Source organism: Narcine bancroftii, chromosome 1 (genome assembly GCF_036971445.1).
Source record: "Narcine bancroftii isolate sNarBan1 chromosome 1, sNarBan1.hap1, whole genome shotgun sequence".
Lineage (NCBI taxonomy): Eukaryota > Metazoa > Chordata > Chondrichthyes > Torpediniformes > Narcinidae > Narcine > Narcine bancroftii.
Window position 1 is genome coordinate 2719992 of NC_091469.1, and position 21159 is coordinate 2741150.

The window sequence follows — 21159 nt, forward strand, 5'->3', positions numbered from 1 at the left end:
GATGGGGCAAGTTTCTTCAGCAAGACACCAAAGTGACTGATGGAAGAAGTAAACCAGTTTGTGTGTCCAACGAACAACAAATCTTCTCTGAAACCAACAAGAACCTTCCTGAAAAATAACCAATTACCTTTAAGCACAAGAGCCTGGTAAACTTTATAAATGTTAAATTCTGTGCACAATATAAGAATTGTCTGATACTAGTGAACTCGGAGGAGTGAGAAGTGAGATTGGACTGCGAATCAAGTAACTTTTCTGAACTTATATAGATATTACATACACGTGCGCTTAGAATTAGAAGGGGGTTAAGTTTGAAGACGGGTTGTGAGTTCTGAGTTCAGCCTGTTGAAAACCCTTGAGGTCCTTACAAGAAGGAATGGCTGGCTAAGATGTTTCACCTGAAATAAGGGAAACAAGAGGAGCTAGGTGGGGACCTAGTTAAGTTAGTAGTAACAAGATAAAGTTTGATCCTGTTTTCATGTTTAAAGAAAATAAAAAGTAACGGAACCATTTGTCTTGGTGAATTTCTGTTGCTGCTGGGTTTTGGGGTCCTCTGGGCCCGCAACACTTCAGTAACATTGCACCAACAAAATGAAAAATTAGGCTAAATTTAGTAAGAATTTTATTTAACAAATTACAGTGATGACATGACATCATGCAACATTGATATTTCTCATGATTTTCTGAAGATATAACCATGTCATCGTGCACTGCACAGTAACGAGTGGTTTGCATTTTTATTCACTGTAAATCAGTCTATGATTCCTTCTGTTCTATTGTTTTCCATTTTCTATATTTTTATATAGGTATAATATATATTATATATCTTTTTAATGAACAAAGTAAAGCTGGATTGAATTCAGCCTCTCCATCCACTGGTGAATGACTGACTGGACCTGAAAGAAGAGAAAAAAAATTGAGGTAAAATCATCTTCATAGCAGGCATTAATGAGAAACCCAAGAAATTCAAATTAGTTATTGATTGAGGCAGCAGTGAGATTTCAAAGGGTAAAAATACTTTGTATTATCCCGTAGTTATGTCATTGTTTTATATTACGAAAGACATTTTTCAAACTCCCAGTTCTACTCCTATAACAAATAGGTTCTCGCTCTTTACTACTTGTAAGATTTTCTTTTTTGAAATGTAATACCTTATTTATGAGTAAAACAGGTTTCAATTCATGGAAAGACGAGAAACTTTGTGTGGAAGACATTAAGGGAGTTCAAAATTATGAGCACTTTTGATTGATAAGATTCAGGAAAGGAGGGGCAGTGAAAAGGAGGAGGGAGGCAGGCAAGGGAGAAGGCCAAGTACAGTTCCCACATGATTAAGGAAATTTATTTCAAATCACAATATCAGCTTCTGATGAATTCATTCTCCACCTTGAACTATAGCTCACATCAAAGCACAAGCAAGCAGAAAATGAAAGATAACACAAACCATCTGATCAAATGAACCGTTAAAAGTGGCTTTCCTTCTATTACCTACCATCAACTCTACTCTTGCCTGCATATCCTCCATTACCCGCACATCTGCTCTGGCCCCCTCCACCAATATGTGCAAGAAGGACAGTTTCCCTCATCTTCACCTACCACCTCACTGGCCTCCACCTCCAACATATCACCCTCTACTATTTCTGCCACCTATTATATAATTCTATCATCAAACACATCTTCCCCCCTTTGCCTTCTGCAGAGACCGGTCCTTCCGTGACTCCCTTCCCACCAATCATCACCTTGACATCTACCCCTGTAACCACAGGAAGTACTACATCCCCCCACACCACCATTCAGAGCCCCAAACGCTCCTTCCAAGTAAAGCAATACAACAGCTGTGAATCTACAGAGGTCATCTACTGCCTCCAGTGCTCCTGTTGTAGCCTCCTCTATGTCAGAGAGACTGGGAGATCACTTCGTTCTGCACCTTAGCTCTGTCCGCCGCAAAAGCAGGGTTCTCCCAGTGGAAACCCATTTCAATTCCCCAACCCATTTCCATGCCAACATGTCTGTCAATGGTCTCATGCACTGCCAGACCGAGACCACCCACAGATTTAGGAACATCTGTCTGATGGGCACCCTTCAACCAGTTGGCATTAACAAGGACTTTTTCAGTTTTCATTAGCTTCAATCCCCGTCTCTCTCCATCTCTTTCTCCTTTCCTCCAGGTGTCTCTCTCTTTTCCATTCCCTACATCTCCTTTCCTCCAGCTGTGCATTCACAGAGCCACCCCTTTCTCCAATCAATTCTCACCTCCCTCTCCCATCCATATTCAATTATCACCTTTTATCTGTTGGCCTGTGCTCCTGCCCTTTGTTCCTTCTCTCCCAGTCTCTTTTTTCAGCCACATGCCTGCCTTTTGCTCAAACCTTGAAGGTGGTTCAGGCCCGAAACCTCCTACAGACGCTGCGAGACCTGCTGAGTTCCTCCAGCATTTTTGTGTTTTTATCAAACATGGTGACTTCAATCAAATGAATATCAAGTCTTGCTAACAGTCTCTTGGGAAAGGTTATGGAGATTGGACGGAAAAGGCAGAGCAGGTTGAGTAGAAAAAGGGTGGAAAAACATAGCCTCTTCTTAAGAATAGCACGAAAGAAAGTTCCATTCAACCACACCAAAATTATCGGTGGCATCTTACCAAAATTACAGGGATCAAGTTCCACTTCAGAGATTTGATTAAAAATCCAGGTTTATATGCACCCACAAAGTAGAAAAGGAGTGCTGCACTGTCAGTACCACGAGATAACATACACGACCCATTCTCTCAGGTGAAGGATCACATAAATAGTTAGTCCCACAGGGCAGTTTCAAAATTTCCACTGTCTTCCCAATTGCTTAGTAAGTACTTCAAAACATACTTCATTGGCCGTGAAAAACTTTGGGAAATCAAGCTTTAGAGAATTTTTTAAAAATCAGAAATGTTTGTTTCCCCCCCCCCCTTCTGTTGGTACAATGGAAAGAATAGGTGCTCACTGCATGGCCATTGGTCACAGGGCATACAACCTGGTCACTGTAGTGCCTCGATCTAATTAAGGGGATTTTCTGGTCAACCCAATAGCTCAACTATTGAAGTTAGCTTCCTTGATGAAATCCAGAGATTGGGATTTGTATGACTTTAGATTCAGTAGCTTTAGGGAAACGCAAAGACATTTCTGATCATATCCAATGGCTTCCTTGTTTTGAAAAATGGAAAATATAACATTGAAAGGCCATATCAGTATTCCAATAACTTTGTGTTGGTGTTGCAGTAAAATTTCAACTTCGTGGAAATATTGATCTTCAATTTTAGTACTATTTTAAAAAGCTCACTCACTTTCAAGAAACAGCAGACTCATCAGTTGTACTGATTTAGGATAAAGAATTTGTTGGGATATTTCAGAGCGAGTTTCCACAACTTCCAAACAGCAACTGTCTTAAGGTACTGCTAAAAGAATTGAACAAATTGGGAAGCTGTGACTGAAAAACATTGCACAGTTTGCGTAGTGGTTAGGACAACACTGTTACGGTGCTAGCAACCAAGGTTTGAATCTGGCATTGTCTCTAAGGAGTTTGTACATTCTCCCAGTGTCTGCATGGGTTTCCTTCTGGTGCTCCAGTTTCTTCCCACCCTTCAAAATGTGCAGGGTTTATAGGTTAATTGGAAGTAATTTGGTGGCACAGGCTTGTGGATTATCTGTTCTGGTTGTTTGGCACAATTGAAGTATTCTGCGTAAAAGGCAGTTTTGCAAGAATAATGTTTGAACTGTGAAGATACAACTATCAGTCAAGACAGAACTGGGTAGGATTCTATTCCCTTTATTAAAAAAAAAGACAAAAACAGACCAGTGGCCAAATGTAGGCAGTTAGTCTTCATAAAGCAGATGTAGTCTTTGATTCCACTTGCTGAGGATTCCAAAACAAGGGTGGAATGAACATAATAAAAACACATAAGGAATTCAAGAAAAAATACTCTTTACACAGTGGATTGGAATGTGGATACATGATATAGATGAGGCCATGAGTGAAGATTATGGGGAAGCAAGAAAAATATATGAGAAAGAAATGAACTAAATGTGTTGATAATAGACATAAACAGCCTATATTCAAGTACAAACACTACCTTTGCACAGTTGAGCTACATGGGTTGTTTCTGTAATATAAACAATGGAGTGTTACATGATCTTGGGCTGAGGCATATTACACCCAGCATTTAATCCTGGACTTTGGCATCATGGAGCTGATTACGCAGAAGCAAAATATTTTAATCTGATGAGATCTAATTGGAATATAAAAATCTGCCTTTTAGCACAATTTTCAAGACCTGGGCAACCACTTTGATTTCATATTACTTGATGTGCATAAAGAGCCAAATTACTTTCTTTTGTTCAATATATTTTAATGACCTTTATGATTTATGCACCTCTTCTGGCTGGTTGATAGCTAACTAGCTGAGAGTTCCAGTATGCAAATCTGACAATGTTGGAGAATCTTGACCTGGAGGTGAATGTGAAAATGATTCTTTTCCCTTGCACCAGATGCCTTTCTACCTCTGGATGGCAGAGGCCATGTTTGTGGGGTGCTGTTGGAGTCACATGAGAAGAAACTGCAGTATATTTTGTAGACAATACTGTGGCTCACCGTGAAGGTGATAGATCAGATGCAAATCTGTTGAACTTCCCAAGTTGATGGTCCTCATCCATCTTGGCCAGTGGTTTTCAAACTTTTTCTTCCCACTCACATACCACTTCAAGTAATCCCTATGCCATAGGTGCTCTGTGATTAGTAAGGGATTTCTTAAAGCAGTATGTGAGTGGGAAAAAATGGTGGAGAACCACTGCTCTAGACCCAATTGCAACTGAAATATTTTGGTTCAGAAAGATTGTCATTGGCCCATTTCCTTTGGAGTTATGAAACCGCGCACATAACGAGTCAATTAGGTATGATTAAAACAGTGCTTTTCAAACTTTTTCTTTCCACCCATGTACCTCCTTAAGCAATTCCTTACTAATCACAGAGCACCTTGGGCATAGGGATTACTTAAGGTGTTATGTGAGAGGAAAGAAAAAGTATGAAAACCACTGATCTAGGTAAATGGGAGTATTATATCACACTCCCACCTTGTGCTTTGTACCTTGAGTGTTAGGATCCCCAGCCTTTGTCCTGTTGCACTGAATAGGGTTGTAGAATAGTTTTCAACAGCTTCAATAAATGAAAGTGCTTCATTCAATTTGAAAGAATCAAAGACCACAAAGTAGAAATTCAGAGTTTTAAAAATGTACAATTAGTTGAAATACCAAAGGTCCAGATGATTGTGTATCAAGGGTTTGGGACCTGAAGGGTGTAGTATAAGATTGGCAGCAAGATTTAGATATTGAGTGTTCCTTGATGTAAAGAGACATTTGTCCAGAATTTAAAGCACAGGCACATTGCTCTAACGAGTCAATTCAAGGACACATGCAGGGTATGAGCTTTCACCCACCTTGTATCACCATCTAACCTTATAAATAAATCTGAAACCTCAAGAAGAGTTTAATGGACAGCATAAAGTCTACAATTACAACATGGCAGAATCAAGGTAAGAGGTAACATGACAATGTTTTCACCAACAATAAAAATTGAATTATAAATGTGAGAACAGATGGTTATGAAAGGATGAGGGCAGTTGCTTAATTTGTAAGACAGGCATCCTGGCAATAATTACTTGGTTTGAGCCAAACACAAGCCTCCAGCTACAATAAATGGAATTGACCAACATTGTGTTACCTATTAAACAAAGCAGGTGGCCCATATGAGTGGTTCACACTATGACTGCAAGTATATTGGAATTAAGGACCAAGGTACAAACAAAACCACAGATTTATTAATTTATAAAAAAATATAGATCAAGTCTGTTTTAATTGGGTTCTCGTCAAGTGTACATTATTGGTGAGACTTTCTTGGAAAGGACCTCATCACTTTGCACTGAAAATAGCAAAAAATTTGAAAATCTGTTTGAAAGAGGTTTTTGATAGTAACTTCACTACTTCAATGGAAGGTGCCATATGTTAATCAATCAAGTAGCAATTTTATAATAGATTAAAGCAAACAATACAAATTGCTGCTGCCGTTTGAATGAAATATTTGGCCTTTCAGACACTCCACAGTCATTGTTTGGACACAGCAAAAGAGTTTTGCCAAAAAAAAAACTGCAATTCAATTAAATTCTGAAAATTTGATTCCCACAAGAGGAAAACCATTTTTGACTCCCCAAAAAAATAATCACGCAATTAAAAACAACAGCACTTTAACCATATTACATTAGATATATCCAATCAAAAGTTTAAAAGGAAAATGCAATTCACTCATCTCTATGCTAACACCATGGAGATTTAAATACAAGAAAATTATATAAATTCTTTTAAGTTCTCAACTTTCCATCTGCTTATAGTTTGTGCAATCAAGAATGCTCTTCTGCTGAATAATTTTTATTGAATTTACTAACAATAGAACAAAACAATCTTCTTCCAGCAGAAACACAATATAAGGGACACATAGCTCATCAAAAAACATGTAAAGCATCTGTAATATAAAACTGGGCAAATGTCTTTTAGCCCTTAAAGGCTTGGTCACATTTTTTTTTCTAGGTCCAGCTTGATCATCGGGTAAGGTTTAATACGATTCCAGGTTCTGGTATCAGTTAGAAATGAACTTTCAGCCTCATTACTTACTGATTTGTGGATCCAAAACCACTTCCAAACCCTGCATACAAGAGAAAAACATGCATTAAATTAGTCTTGCCGTGAACAGATTTACTCACATGCAACATGAAGGAAACCGGGTGTTTTGAGAGTACTTTTCACAATCTTAGAATAACCCAAAATGCTTTAGAAGACTAACTGCATTTCATTGGTAAAACCAAGGGAAATGTGACAGGCAGCAGGCATCTATGCTCCTACAAGCAATCAACATTCAAATAAGTATTCAATAATGCTGGTCAAATAATAGCTATTAACCAAGCAATCCCCCTACTCCTTTCAAAATAATGCTTTGTGAAGTTTAAGGATGCCTGGAGATGTCAGGAAAAGATTCAATTAAAAAAAGGCAGCACTTTTGACAATGCAACACTTCAAGAACTGAGAAAGTCATAGATTCAATTTGAAGACCCTAATGAGAAAAGATTTACTAATCACCATCCTGACAGACACTAATCAATCACCCTTGGCATTCTGTGGGAGCTTCACAATCCCGAGTTACAAATATTTTCTTTAACATGAGTCTTTTAAGTCTTCCTCAAAGGAGGAGCAGAAATACAACCTCTGATTAATCCTGAGGAAGAGGTGAACAGAACTTTTGAAAGAATGGGGTGAAAGGACTTTGGGGTCAAAGGTGCCTGGCAGATTTTCTCTTTTTTTTGTTGTTTTTCTATCTGACTTTTATACCTATTCTTTCTTTTGTTTTCTCTCTTTTTCTAAGGGATTGGCATGGGGGGGGGGGGGGGGGGGAGGGGTTTACAATTATAGTCAACATGAAGGATTGTCGTTAAATACATTGGTTAATTGTATTGTTGGATTTATTTGAATTGTTTGATTTGTAAATTCTATAAATAAAATTTAAAAAGGATTTTGGGGTTAAAAAGTGCAAATTTGTAGCTAACAAAATGATGGTGCTGCTGGAACTATGACACTGGTGCAGAGCTGGGGAGGGAGCAGAGACACAGTGCTCCCCCAAGGGGTCCTACTGCCTAGTTCTACTGCCAATGACTCCATACAAGCTTAAATGTCCTGTTAAAGGTCAACTGCAGGGTCTGGATCCAAGATGGCAGCGCCTGTGTTTGGCAGCAGCCTCGCGGGGTTACCGACTCTTGGGGAGCAGCAGATTGGCACAGGATACCAGTAATGGGGAAAACACCCCCACCCCCTTGATAAGGAGAAGCAGAGGAGATGACATCATGAATGGTGACCACCGCGGTGGACTACTGAAGGGGTCTGAAGCTGAAGGACAGATACAGGCAGCAAGCAGTTAGCAACTTGTGGGCCTGGAACCCACACAGGCTGCGAGTAACTCAAGGTCAAAGGACCACATCGGGCTGCAGGATGTTGGAGACTGGCTCATGGGAACCAGGATTTGCGACAATGCTGAAGCTCGAAGAGTTCCCAAAGGGGCTCAGGCAGTGAAGACTTCCTCATCGTGTTGGAGGTTTGGATCTGGGCTCGGGTTGCTGATGTTTTGAACGGAACTTGTGTAGCTGCAGAGGCTGTAGGAGTGCTGGAGGGGAATCCATGGAAACTCGGTGACCCTGGGAGCAACTCTCTTTTGCTTCTCTTTCTCTGACTGTAAGGGGCGCTGGGCAATGCCAATGCTAAAGACAAATCTTTGTTTGCCTTATGGCAGACATAAGGCAATTTCATGTACAGCCATTCCCCGACATATGTCTCAGTTCCATTCTGACCGACTGGTCGGATCTCAAAATGGATGGAAGTCAGACATATGTTAGCATGGCATATAGTCCCCATGCTGATCCCACAGTCCTGTGCTCTCCCAACAGCCCGCTATTAGTCCCTACACTGATCCCACTGCCCCATGCTCTCCCAACAGCCCGCTATAAGTCCACATACTGTTTCCACTGCCCCGCACACTCCCGACACCCCAGTATCAGTTCTCTCACTGATCCCACTGCCCCACGCTCTCCCGACAGCCTGCTATCAATCCTCACACTGTTCCCATTATCCCGCGCTCTCCTGTCAGCTCACTATCAGTCCTCAAATTGATCCCACTGCCCCATGCTCCACTGACGGCCTGTTTTATCCTTTTATCCTGAGAACTGAGAGAGAAACTGTGATGTACATAATACTGGGATATCATCTGATGGTCACTACCATATCCACTGGTGGACACACGACCAAATGTAATTTTTATATTTTTGTATTTGCATATATTTTTTCTTTATTTAAAAAAAATTAGTTTTTTTGGGCTTATGTACAGATGGCCATAAGTCAGATTGGTTGTAAGTAGGGGAGAGGCTGTAATATTACATTTCAGTTTTATTACATGACAAAAAACAGTATCTGATATTTTTTGAATGGGAGATAGGCTCAATGTGGCAAGTAGCCTCCTGTTGCTCCAAATTCAAAAAGTGCCCCTTGTCTAAATGCTCAGAGGTTATGAACACCATGTATAAACTGTACATCCAAGGGAAAATGTCTATGCTTGAGTTCTGTGCTCAAGTCCTTGGAATAAAAAGGAAAAACAAATTATTTCAACTCAAACACAGAAAAAAAGTACTAAAGGCCATTTTCACAATCATTATTTGTTGATATCAACACACCCTCAAAATTGTCATATTAATATCAACCATCATATTAAATCATGGAGTCGGCTCCAGTGGTCTGCCCCTGTTCCTTGATCACAAGTTCCTCAATAAAGATTTGAAAGATGCATCATCTTCATTTCCCACGGTAAATTGAAGCAAGGAGACAGGTGATTGGTGGAAGTATGAGCAGGTGACCCATTATAAACAACATAAAAGTGAGGAACCGTGTAGCAGAATGGTCTTTGGCATAGTGGTCTGAGGCAAAGTGGTAAGACTTTGACTTAATAGGCTTCAGCGAGAACAGGCAAGAGGCAAAGGTTATAGTGGGCAAGGGTTATTGTGGGTGAGAATATTGTTCAACACTTATTAATGTTAACAGATTAAGTATTATGACTGTAGGTTTTAGTGCTCTGTGTTGAGTGTAAGATGTGGTGACCCCAATGCCCACATCTGTGCCAGGTGCACCTCCAAAAAGTCCATGTTAAATGTTAAATTTAAACCTACAACATGGTACAGGCCATTTCAGATCAATAGTCCGTGTCCCCCAATTTGCACCCCATTAATCTACACCGCTGGTATGTTTTGAATGGTGGAAGGAAACCGGAGGTCCCAGAGAAACCCCAAGCAGACATAGGGTGAATGTACAAACTCCTTACAGACAGCGCAGGACTCAAACCCTGGTCTGGACCCAATTGCTGGTGCTGTAAAGGCATTGCGCTAACCACTACGCCAACCGTGCTGCACTAAGGAACTGGAGCTGTAGCTTGTTGACCCAAGGCTCAAAAGGGAAAGTGAGGATGTGACAGATTGGAGCATCAGGGAGTATGTAGAGAAAAACTCTGTGCCCATCTTCTCAGCAACTGGATAGTATTGGGGAGGATGTCCTGACAGAGGATGACCATAGGGACCAGGTCCCTGGCACTGAGCATGGCTCTGAAGCAGAGAGGGCAAAGAGAAATGCAATAGTGATAGATTTCATTAAGAGGAGAACAGTCAGGAGATTCTGTGAGCCCAATAAAGACACCCGGTGCCAGGGTAGGAGATGTCTCCAGTCAGGTTCAGAACATTTTGAGGGGCGAGGGGGAACAGCCAGAAGTCTTGGTACATATTGGTACCAATGACATAGGTAAGAAAAGTCAGGAGGTCCTGAAGAGGGAATGCAGGAAATTAGGGAGGAGGCTGAGAAGCAGGACCTCCAGGGTGGTCATCTCAGGATTACTGCCTGTACCATGTGCTTGTGAGGGCAAAAATAGTGCAATCAGGCAGATAAATATGTGGCTGAGAAACTAGTGCAGGGGGCAGGGCTTCAGTTTCTTGGATCATTGGGATTTCTTTTGGAGAGGTACGACCGATACAACAAGGATGGGTTACACCTGAACCCAAAGGGGACCAATATCCTGGCAGGCAGGTTTAATTCCTGTTCAGGAGGGTTTAAATTAATTCAGCAGGGAGCTTGGGAACCAGAGTGCGAGGGCTGAAGAAGGGGGAAAAACAGCAGTAAAGTGAAGGTAGTGTGCAGCAAGGATGACAGGCAGGTGATGAGACAAAATAACAGCTGGAGGGATGACAGAGACACAGTCAATTCAAAAACTGGTCTGAAAGTTTTATACTTAAATCCACGCAGTATTGGAAATAAGGTGGATGATCTTTCTGTACAGCTACAGATTGGATGGTACGATGCTGTGGCAATTACTGAGTCATGGTTAAAGGATGGATATCATTGGGAGCTTAACATCCAAGGATACATGGTCAGGGAGGTAGGGGGGCAGGATAGTTCTGCTGGTAAATCACTATAAAGAAGGGACATCAGATCAGAAGAGGGAGGGTCCTTGTGGGTTGAGTTAAGGAATGATAAAGGTAAGAGGACACTAATGGCAGTTATATATATGTACAGACCCACAAATAGCAGCTGGGTTATGGATTACAAAATACAACTGGAAATAGATAAGGCATGTCAGAAGGACAGTGTTACAATAATTATGGGGATTTTAACATGAAAGTAGATTGGGAAAGTTAGGTCAGTACAGGTCCTCAGGAGAGAGAGTTTATATATAGGATGCCTATGGGATGGCATCTTGGAGCAGCTTGTTGATGAGCCCACCAGGGGATCGGCTGTTCGGAATTGGGTGCTGTGTCATGAACCAGAGGTGATTGGAGATCTTAAGGTAAAGGAACCCTTAGGAGGCAGTGATCACAATATGATTGAGTTCAGTGAAATTTGAAAAGGTGAGGCTCAAGTCCAATGTGTCGGCATTTTAGTGGAGCAAAGGAAATTACAGTCGCGTGAGAGAGGAACTGGCCATAGTTGATTGTTAAAACATACTAATGGGGAATACAACAGATCAATAGCTGGAGTTTCTGTGTGAAATGAGGAAAGTGCAAGACAGGAACATACCAAAAAGAAAGAAAATTGTGAATGAAAAATATGACACAATTGTGGCTGACGAGGAAAGTTAAAGCCAAAGTAAAGGCAAGAGAGGGCAGACAAGGAAGCAAAAATAAGTGGGAAGATAGAGGATTGGCAACTTTTAAAAACTTGAAGAAGACAACAAAAATGATTAGGAAAGAAAAGACAAATTATGAGAGGAGGTTAGCAAAGTAACATCAAAGAGGATTCTAAAAGCTTTTTCAAATATACAGGTATAAAGAATAAAAGAGTGACTGAAGTAGACACAGGACCAATAGAAAATGACAAATTATAATGGAGAAATTATAATGGGAGTCAAGGAGGTGGCAGAAGAACTGAATGAATATTTTGATCATTCTTCATGGTAGAAGACATTGGTAGCATACTGGATTCTCAAGGCTCTCACAAAAGAGAAGAGAGTGTGGTCAAGATCACGAGAGAGAAGATAGTTGAGAAGCAAAATGGTCTATGGGTTTACAAGTCTCTTGAACCGGATGGAATGCACCCTCATGTTCTGAAGGAGATAGATGTAGAGATTGTGGAGGCCTTGGTAATAATCTTCGAGGAATCAATGGAGTCTGGTGGAATGGAGGATTGCAAATGTCACTCCACTGTTTAAGAAGGGAGTGGGGCAGCAGAAAGGACATTATAGACCTATTAGCCTGAATTCGGAGGATGAGAAGCTGTTGGAGTCAAATGTCAAGGATGAGATTATGCAATAACTGGAGGTGCATGAAAGGAGATGACAAGTAGGCTAGTCAGGGGAGATGTAGTGGATGTTGTGTACTTGGGACTTTCAAAAGGCCTTCGACAAGGTGCCACACATAAAGCTGCTAAACAACATGAGAGTCCATGGAATTACAGGAAGGATACTAGCATGGCTAAAGCATTGGCTGGTTGGCGGAAACAAAGATAAGGAATAAAGGGATCCTATTCTGGTTGGCTACCAGTTACCAGTGGTGTTCCACAGGTCTGTGTTGGAGCCGCTTCTTTTTACGTTGTATATAAGTAATGTGGATTATGCAATAGATGGCTTTGCAGATGATACCAAAATAGGTGGTAGGGGAGGTGGTGCTGAGGATACCAAAAGGCTGCAGAGAGATCTGGATAAATTAGGAGAATGGTCAAAGAGGTGGCAGAGGAAGTACAATGTTGGAAAGTGTATGGTCATGCACTTTGGTAGTAGAAATAGACAGGCAGACTATTTTTTAGCTGGGGTGAAAATTCAAAATTCCAAGGTGTGAAGGGGCTTGCTTGGGAGCCCTTGTGCAGGATATCCTAAAAGTTGACCTCTAGGTTGAGTCGGTGATGAAGACGGCAAATGCAATGTTAGCATTCATTTTTAGAGGGACAGCATACAAGAGCAGAGGTGTAATGTTGAGACTCTATAAAAAAAACTGGTGGTTTTGGGTACCATATTTGAGAAAAGACATGCTGGCGTTGGAAAGGGTTCAGAGATTTACCATAATTATACCAGGAAAGAAACGATCGTTGGCTCTTGGACTGTATTCGTTAGAGTAGAGGAGGATCGGGGGACCTCAGAAGCACTTCAAATGTGGAAAGGCCTGGACACGTTAGATGTGGCAAGGATGTTTCCCATGGTAGTGGATTCAAGGACAAGAGGGCATAATTTCAGGATAAAAGGGTGTCAATTTAAAACAGAGATGAGGAAAAATTTCTTTACTCAGAGGGACTTGAGTCTGTGGAACTGGTTGCCAAGCCAGCTGTGGAAGCAAGGTTGTTAGGTGTATTTAAGGAAGAAATTGACAGATATTTGATTAGTCAGAGCATCAAGGGTTTTAAAAAATATTTTATTTAAAATTTTACAAAAAAACTCCCCACAGTACATTCACTTATTAAAAAGTTATACATATATAGAAAAGAATACATGTGGTATGTCCACCCGCTCTCCCTACCACCCACCTCCTCCCAACACCCCAAAGAAAAAGAAAGAGATATATTAATGAATATGTAAATTCTTATTTACTGCCATGGAGACGAGTACCATTCAGAACGAATCATTGAGAGTTAAAATTTTTAGACCTACTTGGTGTAATATGGGTTCCATATTTTCAAAAAATATTTATCATGTAGATTGTTATTTTTATTCCAAGAGAAATACAAGATCTCACTTCAATATGCCATCTTTGCATCCCTAAATCTCTATCAGATTTCAAAGTAATGGCTACATATTTCCTCGCAACAGTCAAAGCAAATCATAAAAATTCAATTTGATATATAGTTAACCTTCATTTTAATATTTCCTAATTAAAAACAACATTGGATCTAATGGAAGTTTAACTTTCAACACTTGCTCTAAAAATAATTTAATTTGTATCCAAAAGACTCAACTTTTACCTATTTCAGGCATTGCCAATACACTTGATAGAGAAATTCTTCAATGAGTTAAAGAAAATAATAAGGAAATTTTTATGGAAAGGGGGGAAACCGAGGATAGCACTAGATAAATTAACAGAATGGTATAAACAAGGAGGCTTACAACTGCCAAATTTTAAAAATTATTATCGAGCCACACAATTAAGATACCTATCAGATTTTTATCAAACAAGGGAAAAGACAGATTGGACTAGATTAGAACTAGATAAAATAGGGGAGAAGATACCCGAACATATATTATATAAATGGGATGAAAAATTGGTACAACGTAGGAATTCTCCAGTATTACATCATCTGCTCAATATTTGGAAGAAGATTCATGTAGAAAGGAATAAAACAAATTATCAACTACCAAAACTAATACTGACGCAAAATCAGCTAATCCCTTTTACAATAGATAACCTTTCCTTTAGAGAATGGGAGAAAAAAGGGATCAAAAGAATAGAAAATGGCTTTTCGGGAAATAAATTATTATCCTTTGAACAAATGAAGGATAAATATAACTCACGATACAGTGTTGGCATTCTACCAACTGAAATCCTACTTGAAGGACAAATTGGGAAGCAGTCTGAGGTTACCAGAGGGAAGTAATTTTGAATATGTGATTACAGACACAATGATAATCAAAAAATTTATAACAAACATGTATATTAAACTACAAGAAAAGGAGAATGAGGAAACAAATGGTAAAATTAAACAAAAATGGGAACAAGATCTAAACATAAAGATAAAGAAGGAAACATGGGAGAAGTTATGCTCAGGAACTATGAGAAATACAATAAACACGAGGTTACGTATGATACAATATAACTGGATACACAGGCTATACATTACACCTCAAAAGTTAAATAAATGGGACCCAACAGTATCTGACAGATGTTTTCGCTGTAAAAAGGAAATGGGAACAACAATTCATGCAATCTGGACATGTGAGAAAGTGAAAAAATTTTGGGAAGATCTAAACCAGATATTAAATAAAATCACAAAAAGCAATATACCAAAAAACCCAGAGATCTTCCTCCTAAGTAACATAAAAAACAAAGAATTTGGACTTGATTTGGATGGTGCACAAAAAAGATTTGTTAGGATAGCCCTGGCTGTAGCAAAAAAATGTATTATGTCAGCCTGGAAATTAGAAGATAACTTGAGAATACAACAGTGGTATCTAGAAATGAATAAATATATTCCATTAGAAAAAATAACATATAATTTAAGAAATAATATTACAATATTTGAACAAATATGGGAGCCATACATGAAACATAATGGAGAAAACCTACCAGGGACATCTACCACCTAAAATGACAGAAGGAGAAGAGAATGAAAAGAATTGACTCAGTGGAATTTCTTGTTTATTTTTATTGAGTGACAACATTGTTTGACGGGTTTAATGTATCTTAGATTCTGAACTTTAAATGAATGGGAGGGGAGGTAGGGAGGGTGGGATGGGAAGAGGGGGGGGGGGGAGAAAACGACACTGTATATATTTGAAAAGGAAAATGTACGTATCTTGATCAATATGGTTTATAGTGTGAAAAATAAAAAATTAAAAAAAAAAGACTCAACTTTAATACATTGCCAAGTTGAATGAAAAAAAAAACTATCTCTATGACATCTAAAACATAAGTTTGAAGAAATCAAATTAAATCTTTTTAATTTTTGGGGTGTTAAATACAATTGATGCAAAAAGTTATATTGCACCAATCTATATCTTACATTGATAATTTTAGTCATATTATCCTTACCTAACGCTCTCCAGTTATTTTAATCTAATGTTCTACCTAAATCATTCTCCCACTTTAATCTTTAGTTATGAATATCCAATTTAGGCATTTTTCTTTGAAGCAATTTATATATTTCTGAAATGAAATTATTAATATTCCTCTTTTTGTAAGCAAAATTTCTAACTCAGATTGTCTAGGAAATCTTAAACTTTGGCCTAATTCATCAATCAACTTGATAATAACAAAAAAAAAATTACTTGGAATATTATTCTCTTTCATTCGTTGAAAATAAAATAACCAGCTTCAAAACAATCTTCTATCACTCTAATTCCCATTTGACTCCAACCTTTAAAAACTGATTACTGATAGTACAAGGGAAAAGTTTATTTTGATACAATGGTGACTTTTCCACCTCTCTCATAATCTATTCTATTCCACAATTCAATTAAATATTTCAATATAGGTGGATCATTATAACCAATCAATAATTTAGTATTCTAATTATAAATAAATTCTGACACAGATTTTTTCACCTATTTTAACTAATTCTATATCAACCCATGTTAACGATTTATCTAAGTCAAACATTCCATTAATACATTTCATTTGAGCAGCTCTATAATAATTTTGAAAATGTGGAAGCTGCAAACCTCCTAATTGAAATTTCCAAGCTAGTTTCTCTAAAGATACTCTTACCATTTCACCGTTCCACAAAAATTTCCTAATTATTAAATTTAAATCCTTAAAATAGTTTTGAGGTATATTGAATCCTTGGAAAAATATTCATCTTAATACAATTCACTCTACCTAATAAAGTTAGAGGTAAATCATTCAATTTATTCAAATCTTCTTTAATGTTATTAAATAATGGTAAATAATTAAATTTATATAAATTATTTCAATTCTTATCAATTTTAATACTCAATTATTTAATTCCATTATCTGACCATTTAAATTGGACATTTTTTTTACATTGGGTATAATATCCCTCAACTAAAGGCAGACTTTCACTTTTATCACAATTATTCTTATAACCTGATATTTCACCATATTCTTTTAATCTCATATGCAAAGAACACAAAGAATTTTCAGGATCTGTCAAATAAATTAAAACATCATCATCAAATAAATTAATCTTAAATTCATCAGAATTAACCTTAATCCCTTTAATAGTAACATCTTGAATTATTAATTATGCCAAAGGCTCAATAGCTAAAATAAATAAACCCAGAGGCAAAGGACATCCTTGTCTAGTTGATCAGGTTAACGAAAAAGCAGAAGATATTTGTCCATTTGTCACCACTTTAGCATAAGGATTTTTATATTAAGTTTTAATCTAATTAATAAATACTGATCCAAATCCAATTTTTTCTAACACTTTAAATAAAAATTTCCACTTTAATCTATCAAATGTCTTTTCAGTATCTAATGATAAAACCATTTCTAAATCAGATTTCATCTGAGAAGCATGAATTAAACTAATCAACTTATCTGCAGAATATAATTTTTTAACAAATCCAGATTGATCTAAATGAATTAAATTTGGTTAATATTTAGCCAATCTATTTGCTAAAACTTTTGCGACAATCTTATAATCAATGTTTAATAATGAAGTTGGTCTATAAGATTCAGTCTTTAACAGATCTCTATCTTTCTTAGGTATTACTGTTATAATTGCACTAGAAAAAGACTCAAGTAAAGAATGGTCTTCCTTTACTTGGTTCAATACCTCCATTAATGGAGGCATTAATTTCTTTAAAAATTTCTTATAAAATTCAGATGGAAAACCATCTTCACCTGGAGTACATTATGCATAGAATTAAGTGCATTAATAGCCTCTCTAACTGTAAATGGGAAATCCAATTCTTTACGATCTGAGATTAAAAAAACTTTAATCTTTAGTTTATCATTATTAAATTGAGATGTATATAGATTAACATAAATATCTCCAAAAGAATGATTTATATCCTGCAGTTCTTGTAATTTTTGAATTTTTTTAATAGCATTAATAGTTCTAGAAGCCTGTTCCATTTTCAATTGCCAAGCTAACATGTTATGAGCCTTCTCCCAATTCATAATACTTCTGTTTAGTTCTCTGAATTAACTTCTCTGTTCTAAGTCTGTATCAAATTATAATTTTCTTATTTATCAAATCTATCTTTTTTCCAGATGAATCTTTCTGCAGATCTTTCTCTAAATTATCCATTTCTTTCTCCAATTTATCTACTTCTTTAAGATAATCTTTCTTAATTTTACTAGAAAAACATTATTTGGCCTCTCAAATAAGTGTTAAAGCATCCCTTAAAACAAATTTATTATCTACCAAATCAGTATTAATATCCATATATTCCTGAATTTGATTCCTCATATAATTACAAAAATCAACATTTCCTAACAACAAAGGACTAAATCTCTATTTATAAAATGAATTTCTTTCTGAACATGAAATCAATAAAAGTGAATGATCTGATAAAATCCTAGCCTTATAATCTGCATGAACTACTCGTCCTTGTAATTGAGCTGAAACTAAAAAGAAATCTATTCTTGAATAAGAATCAAAAAGAATAATACAAATAATATTTTTCCTTCAGGTTTAACCTTCTTCAAATATCAACTAAATTCAAATCTTTCATGAAAGGAAAAATTCATTTTGCAGTTTTCTAGTTTTGTTACTGACTTTTGAGATTTATCTAATAATGGATCAAAACAACAATTAAAGTCACCACCAATGATCACATTTTCATATGCTTCTACAAGATTAACAATCCTGAATAAATGGGGGGCATGGCAAGATGGGGTAGGGTAAAGACATGGGAGCCTATCTCTCCTCAGCTAGAAAGTTCAGAACCCGAATTTAAAAACTTTATATATGTTTGAAAACTTTATGAAAAGACTGTATATGATATGAGAAGAAAATTGATTGAGAAAATACATTCAACATTCGAAAAAAATACATTTTAAGAAGTTGGAAGAGTTGGAAAAAACGGGCCTTACTGAAGATTTGGAACCTCAAATTCAAGTGGAGATGGAGAGGAGCCGAAGAGTCAGCAACCTATATCGGCAAGGTTGGCTACAGCCACGGATCCTCTACGCGTAGAGTGACTCAGGATGGTGCTGCCGCGTCATTGACGACATTAAGGGAGTCCCGCGACGTGTGTGGATCAAGTGGAAGGAACGGTTGCTGGATGGCAAATTGAGAAGATTTTTTTATAGAAGATGGATTCGTTAGAAAATCAAAGTCAGTGGAATAATATAAAAATAGTGGGGTTACCAGAAAGTTTTGAAGGAGTAAATCCTACAAAGTTTTTTAAAGAATGGATTGTTGAAGTATTTGGTTCAGAATATTTTCCAAAGTGTTTGGAGATAGAGAGGGCTCATCGTGCGTTAAGAAAAAAACCATTGCCAGGGTAACCACCAAGAGCTGTTTTAGTGAGATGTCTGAGGTATCAAGATTGTGAGATGATTTTATGAGCAGCGGTTTTACGGGCACGTATGAATGGACCAATGGTAATTCAAAATAGTAAGGTTTTATTTAATGCGGATTTGAGTCAGGAGGTAGTTATGAAACGGAAAGAGTTTAATCCTGCTAAAGCTGTCTTATGGAAAAAGGGCTATAGATCTACTTTTAGATATCCAGCAATTTAAAAAATATTTTATGGGCAATATAAATCTCAGTTTTTTGAAAATCCACAGGCAGCTTTAACCTTTGCTAATTCTTTACCAGATTCTAAGTTGACACAGGACTTTGCGTTGAAACTGTTGGTGGTGCTATATAAAGCTGGAAATGGGAAAGTTGAGAAGAAACTGGAAGTTGAACAATTGATGGATTTACAAGAATTCCAGAAGCATTCAATAAATGAAGGGTTTCTTTGCTCTCTGGCTGGGGAGAAGATGTTATCCCAGCTAAATCCGAAGTCATCAGCCACTGTTGGTATTAATCGCACCCGGATAATAAGGGGGTTACTGCTTTGCAGGTTTCTTTGTGGGGGGGGGGGGGGGGGGCGGGGTTTAAGGATTTTTTTTAGAGAGGGTTTTTTTTGTTTAAGGGGTATTTTTAAGTAAGTTGTGAAAGATTGGGTGCCATTTATAGATTGTAATGAGTAATTTAAACTTTGCAACTTTTAATGTTAAGGGGTTAAATCATCCGATAAAGAGGAAACGTATTTTAGATCATATTAATTAATTAAAAGTAGATATAGCATTTTTGCATGAAACTCATTTAACAGAAAAAGAACATTCAAACTTAAAAAGAGATTGGGTTGGACATGTAATTTCATCTTCATTTAATTCTAAAGCTCGGGGGTGGTGATTTTAGTTAATAAGAAAATATCTTTTGCGGTAGATTCTTTTTTTGCAAATGTGGAAAGTGTGTTAATTGTAAAAAAATTTCTGGAAGTTGGACTTTAATGAATGTTTATGCACTAAATGAAGATGATGAGGCTTTTATTTCAGAGGCATTTTTAAATCCGAATCAGTTAAATGGGAATGTATTGGTGGGAGGGGATTTTAATTGTTGGTTAACTGTTGGACAAATCTCCAAAAATTGTTAGAAGGTCTAAGACGCACGCAGCCCGATTCCAGGGCGCACCACTCCATAACTGTGGACAGTGGTCGTAGATCTCCAGATATGGTTCGACCTAAAAGGGGAGGCAGGCCTCTTCAGCCCGGTTAAGCAACCTGCATTGGAGAAGGACACTCCGATATAAAACCTACGACCCAAGGACCTTGCTGCCACGTCCCAGCTTGCTTGGCCACAGTACACAAACCATGGGTGTAAAGGGTGGGGCCAGTAGTGCGCACACTGCACTCCACCTAAAAGCTCCTTTGCGCAGGCCCGAGGACATGCCCACGTCCTCCCCCTCAAAAGATGCACACAAACTCAAGCTAGCATGCTGGAACATCAGAACCATGCTAGACAAGGCTGACAGCCACTGACCTGAACGTCGGTCTGCCCTCATCGCACATGAACTCCTCAGACTCAACATTGACATAGCCTCTCTCAGCGAAGTCCGCCTTGCAGATGTAGGCAGCCTACAAGAACACGGTGCGGGCTACACACTCTACTGGTCTGGCAAGCCTCAGGCTGAACAACGCCTATCTGGTGGTGGCTTCATGGTCAAGAACTCCATTGCCTCCAAACTCGAAAACCTACCGACAGGCCACTCTGACCAGATCATGTCCATGCGACTCCCCCTTCAAAACAAGTGACGCATCACTCTAATCAGTGTCTATGCTCCAACCCTTCAGGCAGAACCAGCAGAAAAGGACAAATTCTACACTGATCTGCACAACTTCATCCAACGCACCCCTACAGCCGACAAGGTTGTCATCCTTGGCGACTTCAACGCTCGCGTCGGCAAAGACTCAGA

At 38.1% G+C, this 21159-nt stretch overlaps 1 protein-coding gene across 6 annotated transcripts in view; it reads right to left on the reverse strand.

Annotated features, from left to right (window-relative positions):
• Positions 1-602: 602 nt before the first annotated feature.
• The window catches only part of LOC138754388 (nuclear pore complex protein Nup214-like), a 145112-nt gene continuing 124555 nt past the window's right edge, over positions 603-21159 (reverse strand). For 4 of the 6 annotated variants that reach the window (XR_011351744.1, XR_011351743.1, XR_011351741.1 and 1 more), the window contains 3 exons: positions 6681-6711; positions 3308-3418; positions 603-893 (listed from right to left, as the gene is read on the reverse strand). Coding sequence is in view for 2 of the 6 variants with exons in the window: in XM_069918600.1 (XP_069774701.1) it covers positions 857-893; positions 6681-6711 (68 nt within the window). In the remaining 4 variants the exon portion in view is untranslated. Of the gene's footprint in view, positions 894-3307; positions 3419-6680; positions 6712-18781; positions 18972-21159 lie in introns of those variants that run through there. The other 2 variants (XM_069918600.1, XM_069918611.1) reach the window with 2 other exon arrangements.